The sequence below is a fragment of the Anastrepha ludens genome, chromosome 3 (assembly GCF_028408465.1).
Source record: "Anastrepha ludens isolate Willacy chromosome 3, idAnaLude1.1, whole genome shotgun sequence".
Classification (NCBI taxonomy): domain Eukaryota; kingdom Metazoa; phylum Arthropoda; class Insecta; order Diptera; family Tephritidae; genus Anastrepha; species Anastrepha ludens.
The window spans coordinates 54,532,615-54,545,974 of NC_071499.1; the positions used below are offsets into that span (position 1 = coordinate 54,532,615).

Genomic DNA, 13,360 nt, shown 5'->3' on the forward strand with positions numbered 1-13,360 from the left:
CGCTGTTAGTTCTGCCTTTTCCAAACTGGATAAAGCAGCAAAGTAAATGGGTCTGGTGGTGAACGAGAACAAACGGAAGTACCTCCTGCGTAAAGGCAGTACTGTTGTACGGAAGCGAAACATCGCTGGTCTCTAACACCATCACACAGAGGCTACAATCCTTCATCCACAAATGCCTCACCATCATCTGCAGAATATTATGGTCAAACACCATCAGTAACGACACACTGTGGAGATTAACGAACGAGGAACCCATCCTTAGGCAAATCAAAAATGTACAAATATTAGTTAGAAAAAACTTGTATTGACTACTGGTGCCAAACTGAGTTTTCGTCATTCTAGGAAAGTAATCAGAAGCATGTATTTGAATCACGTCCGAAACATACGCTGTAAGAGTTCTTTAGAGTTGGGGATGTATAAGAGACGAGTGCTTATAAGCCTCGGGTTAATCGCACTTTAGCGCTATCCAACTGTTTCCTATGTTTGAAACCGATTGAGAATGTATTGCCCATACATTTTCGATTGGGTCCAGATCAAGGCTGCAAGCCATTCTAAAATTAGTATTTTGGTTCGCTGCCAAAAACTCTTTCGTTGCTTTAGAAGCATGAACGGCTGCGTTGTCATGCTGGAAAATCCACTCCTCAACGAAATTATCATCAAAACAAGTATTAAGTACTTCGTGCCACGTATCATGCCAATATATTTGCGAACCATCTGATCCATCCAGATTAATTTTTTTTATCGAAATAATTCCCATTCCCATTAATCTTCCCAAAATTGGTACTTTTCTGCAAATTTCTATCTGGTCTGTTTGTTTCGTGTGGTTAACTTAGGTTTAGGTGCTCGTTTTAAATACTCTAAACTAAAACCCACTTGCAAATTTGTTGCAACTTCCAAATTAAGAGTGTGTTTAATTTCATCAGGGGTATTTAATTTATTTATAAGTATAGCTAAACGTGGCGGACCACTTTCTGTGCGTCTGCCCCGCCTTCGCACGAATCAGTCTTAAGGCCCTTGGCACTAATGTGTTAAGAAGCGACCACTTTGGCTCCACTCCTAAAATATCAAGAATGAATGCGGAATATTTTCCGTTATGAGATACCGTTTTAACCAGGCAGAAGTCCGCCTACCAGGCAGAAGTCCTAGCCATAGAGGAGTTAACTGTGTACCTTAACACACACGCCGTAAAACAAAACTACAATAAATATCTTCTCGGACAGCCAGGCGGCCATCAAATTAATGGAGGTAGTTATGCTTAGATCAAAGGTTGCTCAGGAATGCCGGGCAGCTCTGAATGATATTAGCACCGTCTTCAATGTCAGCCTTGTATGGGTTCCGGCACATAAAGACATTGAAGGAAATTGCAAGGCCAATGAGCTAGCGATAAGGGGTACTACTAATCTTCCTCTGCTAGAAAACACTTGAAATAAAAAAAAACTTGGAATAAAAACAATATCATAATTCATTCATTCATAATCATCTTCATCCTATATATTTTTTCGTGCGTTTTATATAACAGTGCGCACTTCATTGTGTCCTCTGCCGCTGGCTAATCACCTGTGAATTACAAGAGGAATCTTATCGAAAAGTGGCGTCAATCATCACACATTTGCCAAATAATAAATGCTGCTCACGTGGAAGTCTGTACCAATCATAATTATGAAATTTCAAACAATACGGAAAAAGTGTCAAATTAACTGTCGCTGGAATTTCTTATTATTCAACAAGATTTTAGAAAAGGAACTGTAGCATATAAAATATTTTCCAATAAGAGGCATTATTCACGTAAAAGATCAATGGTTTCATTGCTTGTGTCGCACGTAGCGCCATCTTGTTGAAAATAAACGTTGTCCAGATCAATACCATCCAATTCCGGTAATAAAAACTCGTTAATCATCTCTCGATAGCGCAATCCATTCACCGTAATTGTTGCTCCAGCTTAATTTTCCAAAAAGTAAGGTCCAATGACTCCGCCGGACCATAAACCGCACCAAACAGTCACACGTTGAGGATAGAAAGGCTTTTCAACAATAACTTTTGGATTTTCTGAGCCCTAGATAGGACAATTTTGCTTGTTGACGAAGCCACCGAGGTGGAAATGGTCACTCAAGATGATTTTTCGATGGAATTCCGGATAATTTTCATGCATTTCAACGACCCAATCAGCAAAGACATGACGTTGTTGATTATCGGCCGGCTTGAGTTCTTGTGTTAACTGGACTTTATAAGCCTTAAGACCCAAATCTTTATGCAAAACACGGTGTAATGACGTTTGTGGAATGCCTAATTCCAAAGAACGACGAGGAATAAACAAACCTGGGTTTACCTCAGCACTTTCGGCTACAACTGCTATATTTTCGGCAGTTCTTGAGTGACGTGCACGGGTTTTATTCTTCACATCACTAACTTGTCCCAACAGCTCCAATTTTTCACCAAATTCTTTATTGCGATCCGACAAGGTGCCTCACGAGTTTTACGAACCGTCTCTGTCAAATTTTCACCATTTTTATAGTGAATTTTAATAATTGCATTAATTAATTAATTCCATTTTTATTAATGGCGTAGTTTCTACTTGTCAAATATCAAAAAATTACTGCTTCAAAAGTGACATCTACCGAAATAGCGGTAGGTGTTCAAAAGCACCTGTTATTGGAAAACCCTTTATTTGCGCAACTAGTGATTTAACCTTACTTAAGGACCTCTGCGAATGAAGCCCATTCCAGTTACTCACCAGACGCATTCTCCACTTCCGCTATATAGGCTGGATTATCCATTGTTAATCAGTTGTTGGTTTGAACTTTAAATTACAGAGTCTTAATTTTAATTTTCTCTTATTTTTTTATTCTTTCTATTACTCTTCACACATTTAGAGGTATCGGAAAATAGTAATTATTATATTTTCATTAATATTCTAATTGAAATTCGCGGCACGAAAATTTAAAAATTGCGCTTCATTTAATTTCGTGTGAACCACAAACTTGATAGATATCACAGTTCAGCACATTTCTGCTATTTAAACTATTGAACTAAAAATTAATTTCTTTCATTGCATTACACAACTAACGACTAAGTTCTACTAGTACTTGGCTCGACTACCTGGGGCTAACTTCGCAATGAATAAACTGTTTCAAACCGCCACACGTTTCGCACGCCAACTGAAAGCCTATAACTTCTGGCAAAGCATTATAACGCCCGAAATGACAGCAGAGCAATGGATGTGACAACAACACTTTCACACTTTAACTTCTGCCAGCTGTAGTTCGTTAATATGCACATATGCCTATACATGTGTGTGTGTGTTTACGCGTGAGCAAGGGCAAACATAAGTGCGTAGGCCTATTAGGTTGTAAGAAATTTGTATGAAAATCTTCAGACATTACTGATAAAGGCAGCATAAGCCTGCAAAAACAGCATAAGTACATGTGTGTGTATGTGTGTATGTGCGTGGGGATGTATGATGATGATATATTGTTTGTTTGTTTGTAATTCTTTATTATCTTATAAAATATATAATTTTTAGACTTTTAATGATGCGCGAACGCTTACATACTAGAATTCAAATAAGATAATAGTTAATGACACAGAGCCTTCAATAAAGTTACCAGTGGTATTGCCATTTCCTTGGATGCTAAATGCCGCGGTACGCATTATGAAATCAAATAAAGAGATGTGTAAGAAATTCAATGGCAGATTACGTAAATAAACTAATTATACAAGAAACTTTATTAAGCAAATTTAGGAAGGCAAAAATATGGGAATAGTTTTAAATGAAAGATAAGTTATATGACAGGCGCAACATTACTTCAATATCATCATATCACCAAAAGGTCATACTTTTACTTCTGTTAGGAAAGCGGATGAACTTCTGGTGAGTTGTGTATCTTTAGAAAGTTCATTAATAAGTATACGTGATAATATTTAGTCCTGTCATAAGTTCTGTTACAAATTAAGTCCATTATAGATATGAAATTATATTACTTTTTTTAATGAAGTCAATTTTATTTAGTCATGTAAATTCGGCCGCCGTAGCCGAGTCGATTGACGCGTGACTACCATTCGGAGCTCAGAAAGAACGTAGGTTCGAATCTCGGTGAAACACCAAAATCAAGAAAACGTTTTTTTCTAATAGCGGTCGCCCCTCAGCAGGCAATGGCAAACCTCCGAGTGTCTTTCTGCCATGGCAAAGCTCCTCATAAAAAATATCTGCCGTTCGGAGTCAGCTTGAAATTGTAGGTTCCTCCATTTGTGGAACAACATAAAGATGCACGCCTCAAATAGGAGGAGGAGCTCGGCCAAACACCCAAAAACTGTGTAAACGTCGACGCCTAAGAAGTTTCACTTCAAAAATTTTTAAATTTTCATTCGAAGTAGTCACCATTTGCTTTACACCAGCCTTCAAACGATTGCGCAATTCAGCTTTTGCAGCACGCACGGTTTCCGTGGGTATTGACGTCGCTGCTCGAACCAAATATTGTTTGAGACTCTCCAAATATTTGTGCAGTATTCGACAGGTCATGTTCTCTAATACTGACCACAAGCTGTAGTCCAATGGATTCAGATCTGGACTTCAGGCGGCCAATCTTCTGCGGCTATGCACCCACGAATATTGTTTTTTAGCCACTGCTGGGTGGTTTGTGCGTTATGGGATGGAGCGGCATATGAAGAGATGTAACGGCATTTACAAGACACTGCTCCCCAAACCATTGCGGATGCTGAATAGTGGTCACGCTGAACGCTTGGAACAAAATTTTTTGCGTATTTGCGGTTTTGCTTATTAAAAACTTCTTCATTCAACAGTGAAAATTTTACCATCTGCGAAAAGAAATTTTTCATGGCCGTTGACTGCGTTCCACCGAAGAAGCTGTTTGGATCTGTCGAGTGTAATTTCCTTCAAGCCCGTTTTCAAAAGGTGACCAGCTGAGCGGCGGCAGGTTTTCATGTGAAGATCATCTCTAATTAGTCTTGACATGGATCTAGTCGAAACATTCGTTTCCCTGGACCTGATTTTCTGCTCCCTAAGGGGAATTCTTCTGCGAATTCTTTCTCGAATGACTTTTATGCGGGCACTGGTTTGAACCACGCGAGGACGACCACTTCTTTTTCTGACGTTTGGGAAAACCGATTGATCGTGAGGTAAACAAACATTCCCGAAATATTGAGTTTTTCAGCTATTCGTAAATCTCACTTGCACTTTTGCCACACTTTTGTAATGCAATTACTGTAATGTGATTTTTCGTAGCTCCCCACTCCATTGTTGACAAGCGAAATTTGTCACGAATCTGAGTATAACTTGGAGTAGAAAATGCATACGAACAAAAGCAAAAAATTCTGCGAATTTGTTTTCGCCGTATGCATTGTAAAATTTGTCACAGAATTTATGGCAGGGCTAAGTACGTAGGGTTGGTGCGTGACTGCCATTCGGATTTCAGAGTGAAAATGTAGGTTCGAATCTCGGCGAAAGACCAAAATAATGAAAAAGTGTTTTCTATGTAATAGCGATCGCCACTCGGCAGGCAATGGCAATGAAAAAGCTCCTCATAAAAAAAATCTGCCTTTCGGAGTCAGCTTGAAACTGTAGGTCCCTTCATTTGTGGGACGCACGCCACAAATAGGACGAGGAGCTCGGCCAAACACCCAAAAAGGGAATAAGCGCCAATTATATATACTTATATAAGTAAATTCTGGTATAGAAGTTACGAAAAAGTCTGGTGCGATAGCCTGGAACTGCAACGAATGAATGAGACTTACTTTTTAAACTATGTGAGGTGTAAACAGGACTTCGTAAGTATCCGTTCGTTGCAAAAAAATGTTCAAAACTTTGTAGTAGCAGAAGCGTCTCAAGGAAAGAATATTTATTTTAATAGAGGTTGGGTAAAAGTGGTGGTGTACGCTGATGATATGGTGCTAATGGCATCAGGACTGTGTCCTAATACGATCAGTGCTATCATTCAAAGGGCGCTAGGTGAGCTTGGCTCTGGGGCTACAGGCTGTGGCTATTTGCCACCAGATACAAGGTATCAACTTTTACCCTACCAAATATTAATGGACAAATTCTCTCACTTTCACCCAATGCAAAGTACTTAGGGGTAAATTTGGACTCCCAGCTGAGCTGAAAGTAAACATCGAAGAGCGGGAAATAAAGCAGAAATTGCTTCATATGCCTATACATTTATGCAAGGAAGAAGATGGGACTTCAACCTAAGTATACTTTATGGTTGTATATGGCGAGTATACGAGCAGTTTTATCGTATGGATCGGTAGTTTGGTGGAAAGCTTTAAGGAGAGTTTAGAATATCAAATTACTTGGCACAATTCAAAGATCAGCCTGTGCAATAACGGTCGGTGCAGTCAAATCACCTCCTAGGGAGGCTCTTAATGCACAGTGTCAGTTACCTATTATGATCTATTCCGAAGCGGGTCGCTGGAAAGAAAAAACGTATGCTCATGCCAGTCTATTATTGCGACAAACTCAGTAAACCTCAGAGAAGACTGATTACGTCATCCCGACGGTAACATTCAATAGGAATTTTACCACTCTCTCTCCATCTAAGGAGGAATGGAGTAAGGGACTCCCACTAAACATCTTTGACACTACAGTCTATACAAATGGCTCTAAAACGGATTGTGGGCTTGGAGCTGGTATATATTCTTACAGACTCAGCTTGCAGCGTTTTCCAGGCGAAAGTACTGGCAATTGGGAAAGCTTCTGGACTACTAAATTGCTATTCTTTGGAATAGCCAAGCTGCAATCCAGGCACTGGATTCAGCTACCACAAATTCTGAACTGGTGGAACAAAGCAGAAATATGGCTTACCACCTTGAGTGTAAGCCATAAAGCTACCTTAATCTGGGTTCCGGGTCAGTGGAACGTTGCATATTTTTCGAATGAGACACTTCCGCATTTTAGTAGTAAATGCACTACCCCAGCAGCCTTTGCCGTATTGTGATTCAGATTGTATGCATGTAATCAAAAGAAGTGTTTACCACTTTTAAAATCATACGCTTGTATATTTAGTGTGTGTACGCACTTTCTCACCTTAAACCACTCGAAAATGATAAGAGCTCCAGATTTAATAAATTCATTTTTAAGCATGACTGCGAATTGATTAAGCGATTCGCTGGAGTTTTATGCTTACAGATAAGTAAATATGTGCATATGGCGCGTTTCTTTTGAATCCCAGATTCTGTTGCTACTTGGACATTTTGTTGTATTTGTTGTGTATTATAAGTGTGCAAACGGTTTTACAAAATTCAATTTTTTTCTTATTTACAAACTTTGAATTATCTTTTTTCCAAGTACTTTTATCTAGAAATGTAGTGATTCTAGAAAAAAAATTCTTTAACAAAAATTACGCGATATGAATTAAAGTTTAATAATATATTTCTTTGAAAATGGCTAAACTTAATTTAAAAAAACAAAGTGCGTGAAACTTTCAAGGCAGACAAAGAAAAAGGGAGAGACTCGAAAGAGAATGAGAGAGAGAGAGAGAGAAAGAATATATATCTAAATAAATTCACAACATTTGCAGAGAATACAAATAGACAAAATTTACAAAAAACGGAGAAGGGCCGACCAGTGTAACCGAGGCAACAACGCGCACTACTCCGAGCGTTTATCACCCGCACAAACGCAGCGATTCCAGGACCGCAGCAACGGCACAAATTACCGCAAGGCAATACCAATAAATCTGACGCCGGAATGGATAGCACTTTATAGTAGGCACAAGCACTAGCCAGGAAACGGAAATAAGCGCCAAAAAGTAGGCACCAAAAAAAACGCTAAAAAATTGGGACCAAAAAACGCCCAAACAGTAGGCCCCAAGGAAATATAATGCCAAAAAGTAAGCACCAAAAATATATTTCTTACAAATTTGCTCCGACAAACAAGCGCCAAAAAGTAGGCAGTGTTATTTCTCAGCAGAAATTAGCAACCACAAGGAAAAGCTCAGGAAAAATAGCCTAAAGTGTATCTAAGATATATATAAGGTATAGCTCCCTCTCTCCTTATCCTCTACGTTACATCTTTTTTCTCTCCCGCGGAACGAAAATGCCCAAAACGTTGCATGGCCTTGAAATTTTACTCTCCATTCCCGCTCGTCCATCGACGCCTAAGAAGTTTCACTTCAAAAAATCAATTTCAAGTCATAGTTTTTATTGTTGTTTGCGAATAATCAAGAACTGTGAAGAAATATTTTTAATAAAGCTGGAAGTGTCTTTAAGAAATGCTATGAATATAAAAAATATGTTCTTTGATTTTGTTGATAAATTAATGTTTGAATTTTTGGCTTTCGGATCAGTCAACATGGCTTGCGTGGCAAGCTCTTGAAACTTACTCATATGGAAGTATTTTTTCAATCGTAAGGAAAATATTGGGTATGGGAATAAGTTTCCATCCTTTCTTAGCCAAAGTTACGAATTATTTAAACAATTAAATATTACATGATATTATGTGAATCATGTGCCATTGGAAGCTACAAATTTACTCCATCTTTCAGACAGCATACGGATTCCTCTGACGAAAAATTCGAGTTCTTTTTACTTGATCACTTCATTGAGCCAGTTTACGATGCTCTCGTAAGAAGTGAACCACAGTCCCTCAAAATAATTCTGGACCGATTTAGCAACGTGTGGGCTGGCGTTGTCATGCAGCAAAATCAATTTGTCATGTCTATCTTCCCATTCCGGCCTTTTTCGCTTTTCTTTGAGGGCTCGATTTAAACGCATTAGTTGCAGTCGGTGACGATCGCCAGTTAGGCTTTCAGATGGATTAAGGTGTTCATAATAGAAGACACCCTTCTGATCTCACCAGATGCGCAATATAACCTTTGAAGCATGAATGTTTTTTTTCGCTGTCGATGGACCTGGGTTCACCTGGCAGGCTCCAACATTTTCGACGCTTAGAGTTATCATAAAGATCCATTTTTCATCACCAGTGACGATGCGATGCAGAAAACCTTTTCTTTTCCGCCGATCAAGAAGCATCTCAAACGTCACCAAACGGTTCGCGATATCTCTCTCCTTCAATTGATGTGGCACCCAATTACTTGCTTTCTGAACCATTCCCATCGGATGCAAACATTTACCGACGGTTGATCTGTCAACATCCAACTCTTTAGACATATTCTCCAGGGCTCGACATGCGTCTTCATCCAATAATTGTTGCAGTTGAGTATCTTCAAATTTTTTCGGCGCCCCTTCGCGATCTTTATCACTCACGTCGAAATTGCTACTTTGGAAGCGTCGAAACCTCTCTTTACAAATTGTGTTTTATGGAGCGTGATTACGGAAATATTGATCAATATACGACACGTTTCAGCTGCACTTCTCCTAGAAAAGTAATAATGAAGCATGACTTTCCGCAAATGCTGTTGGGACGAACGTAAACATTTTTGACGTCAGATAAAAAAGGTTCTATACGCTTCAAACGAATGTCAGCTACCGCGATCGAGACCTCACATATACAACTTCAAATCAGCAGTATTACTAAAGCGAACACAAAAATAGTAACAGCAGCGACACCGGTTTTTCGAGGGCGGAAACTTATTCCCATACCCAATATTTGTTTACAAGCCACAGCAGGCAAATAACAAGCAAATAATGTTCGATTTGCATGAAAATACCATGCAAATTATCAATAATTTAGAAAGAACCTGTTTTTTTTTTTGGTAACAATGAGCCTTAACGAATTGCTTTACAAATATAGCAAACGAAAAGAGGCGTTGAGCTCACAAAATAAAAATACGCTCAAAAATGCAAACAGATTTTACTGCGAACTATTACAAAATCTGAAATATGGCGGATAAGCTGTCGTCAAAAGGAGAAACGTATTAAGTAATAAAATAATGAAAGCTACGTGTAACATAAAAATAGTTTTACTAATTTTACTTTCATTTTATTATATCCAACAAAGCAACAAAAGTCAAACGTTGTGGTATTAAATTTGTTTAATTGTTTTGTAGTTTTGAACGTGACATATTTTTTTCAGTTTGGGGCACATGGAATGGGCTATTGGATACACCACGTCAAAAAATAAAACCCATCAAATGTATTGAAAAATCTTTGTTTTATTTTAGTTTATAAATCAAACTAGCAATCCCGGCGAACTCCGTTTCGCCACCAGATGGCTTCGTTTTTTGTAACATTTCGTTTGGGGATGATGAAGAAAAATTATTTTTTTGTTTTATATTTCAAAAAAGGAAAAATTTTATTTTATTTCACATTTCATGAATTCATTTCGATTACAAAAATGATGTACAATTTAGTTGAACTTCTCTAAGTAAAAAATGAAAGAGAATCCAAAGTAAATACTAAATCGAAGCGCTATACGTGTCCGCAAATTATCCGTTTCATTGAAATGCTATTTGGTAAACCAGATTTTTTGTTCTTTGGCCTGACGTTAACACAAACGAAGCGGATGGTTTCCCAACTCGCGAACACGCAACGTATAGCTGCCCATGTGAAAAACAATGATTTTCTAAATTTTTTTTTGGCATTCGTTCCAATGCTGTTTTGAAAAAGGTTGCAACTGTTAAATAATTCCTCTCTTTAACTGTTATGTCCCCTGTATATTGCACCGCACATTCAGCCGATCCACCATCGACGAAATGAAATATATTTGCAGAAATTGATGCGGTTCATCTAGTGTTGGCACCATTGAACCATGCAAGTGATATATTTGTCTTTGTATCTGTGATGGCAAACAATTAAGGTCCAATAATTTATTTATTTATTTTTGAAGAATACGGTGTGACTTTTGATCGTGTGATGGTGTAGAGTGTGGTGTATGTGTAGTTGTTATGTGTTGCAATTGATTGTGTTGGTGTGATTGATTGGTGTGAGTGATTGGTTGTGTGTATTGTATCTTTTACCTTGCAAGTTGGCATGAAGCCGCCTTCTCGAATGATATTAGCTCCTATGGAAGTCATGCGAAAGCAGTTATTGTATTCAAGGATGCGTTGAAGAAAATGGTTGGAATCGGGATCAGTTCCGTCGAACAATGGTTTCAGTGGCTGTGGTGGTGTAAATAATGGATCCAGTTTGAATTTTCCACTTGCGCAGCACAATCCAGCCGTTTCTCTTTTGAACTTTAACGCATTGCAATATCGACATACAGTCGTTATTGGTCCAATATCTAAATTGTCATCATCACTGTAGTTCGCAGTGGGATCATATTGGAATGCCAAGCGAGTGTATGATGCCAATGATCTTCGTGTGCTCACGCGTTGTCTCAATCGGGAATTTTCTCTTATTATATTTTGTCTTTCTTCGCTTAAGTTCTGTGAATACACTTGTATCTGGCTTGTGTGTCTTGTGCGGCGGCCGATGTTCGCACGTCGTCCTCTCGGCATTTTGGACTACTGGTGAATTTAACCTCAAATGCACGATCCACATAATTTACACAGTTCAACTTACCACCTTAAAGACAAATGTCTGCTGTTGAAGTTGAATAAAAATTTGCACAATACGCGTGATTGATTTGATGGTTTCCAATTGAACTGTTAGGAAACGAATAACTTTAACCCCAATTTCACAGTCAACACAATACCGGTTTTAAGTTAGCGTTTGAAAACGTGTACATAATAAATGTCACATGAAATTAACTGAGCAGAGTACATGCTATAAACCTCACGGAGCCCGAGACCTTTCCAACGAATGCAAAACCTTGGAAATCGGTTCGTGCGTTCTGGAGTTATAGCGTCAGGAAGTAGAACCGACTTATTTTCATATTATAGATTAAAATAAGTGAAAATTAGCCTATCAGAAATTCAGAAAAGAGCCTAGAATTACCACTCAAGCCATGTTTGGCTCAGTCAATAAAAATTTCAAAAATTATTTTTTCGAGAAAATCAAAGAACACATTTTTTTTATATATGTAGAGCATTACTTAAAGATACTTTTAATTTTTTAAAAATATGTTTTCATACATTTTGATTATTCGCTTGGTGTGAAAAAAAAAAATTATTTTAGTTGTTGTAAAAAAAGTATTATTTGAATTTTTATAAATTAAGTTTATATTTGTATGTATATATATAATTGGCGCGTACACTCTTTTTGGGTATTTGGAGGAGCTCCTCCTCGTATTTGTGGTGTGCGTCTTGATGTTGTTCCACAAATGGAGGGACCTAAAGTTTCAAGCTGACTCCGAACGGCAGATATTTTGGAAGAAAGAAGCTTTTTCATGGCAGAAATATACTCGGAGGTTTGCCATTGCCTGCCGAGGGGCGACCGCTATTAGAAAAATGATTTTCTTAATTTTGGTCTTTCACCGAGATTCGAACCTACGTTCTCTCTGTGAATTCCGAATGGTAGTCACGCACCAACCCATTCGGCTGCGGCGGCTAAATTAAGTTTAACTATTTTAAAAAATATGTATGTATATTATTCAACTTTAATTCTTAAGTTTAATTTACAATAGCTTGGAAAAAATTTGAAATTTTTCAAAACCGTTCGGCACACTTCAAACACACCGCATATACAACAAAATGAGGAAGTAGCAACAAAATCTAAAATTCCAAAGTTCCCGGATATATGGAGCGTCCCATGTGAAAAGATTCAATTTTGAATAAATATCGTGTTCGTCATAAATTTGAGAATATATATTTTAGAAAATAAAATGTGGACGCAATAAAACTGTACACATAACGCATGAACGAATTATAAGAGATCACGACACTTTGCAATCGCCGCACAGTGCTCCGACTCCATACAAACAATGTACAAAAATAGAAGAAAGAAGAAGTGCTCGGAATTTAATGAAACTTTACTCCTCGAAGGATTGTATTACGCCAATTTAAAAAATTAAATCGGTTTTCCCGTTCCGGTTATCAATTTTGAAAAAAACAACCGAAACTTTTTGATATAGAGATAAAATTGGGCATAATTATTGTTGACATGTAAAATTATATTAAAAATTATAAAACCGTCTATTGGAAACAGCAAAATTTTCCTAAAATTATCTGACGATAATAGCACATGAATCATTAAATCTCTATTGGTATGTACGCTTCCAGTTTTTCGAGTATGAGAAAGCCGGTATTTTCTAAAACTTGTGTGGACTTTCTAAGACTTTTTCAGATAATAAACCTGCCAAAATAGGCTAAAACAATAATTAGAAAAATAAAGAAATAGCGCAGAAAATATTAATATAAAATAATGATAAATTAAATAATGATTGGCGGCCTCGGAAATCCAGCGTAAGTGAACTAGCCTGCCATCCCAGAGGTTGTGGATTCGAGTCCCACTTAAAGCACGGTCTTCGCACTTTTCCAAATTTACCTGCTTTCCCTGTTTCTAAAAAAAACAAAAAATAAATAAAAATCTCATTCCTCAAACCCAAAACTTATCCTTCCAATCCTTACTC

General features: G+C 37.8%; 1 protein-coding gene across 1 annotated transcript in view; it reads right to left on the reverse strand.

The window, feature by feature from the left end:
* Positions 1–3,140, reverse strand: part of LOC128857960 (synaptic vesicle glycoprotein 2A) — an 84,641-nt gene extending 81,501 nt beyond the window's left edge. Inside the window, exon 1 of the mRNA XM_054093822.1 lies at positions 2,732–3,140. Coding sequence (XP_053949797.1) covers positions 2,732–2,774 — 43 coding nt within the window. The 5' untranslated portion in view covers positions 2,775–3,140. The remainder of the gene's footprint in view (positions 1–2,731) is intronic.
* Between the last annotated feature and the right edge of the window lie 10,220 nt (positions 3,141–13,360).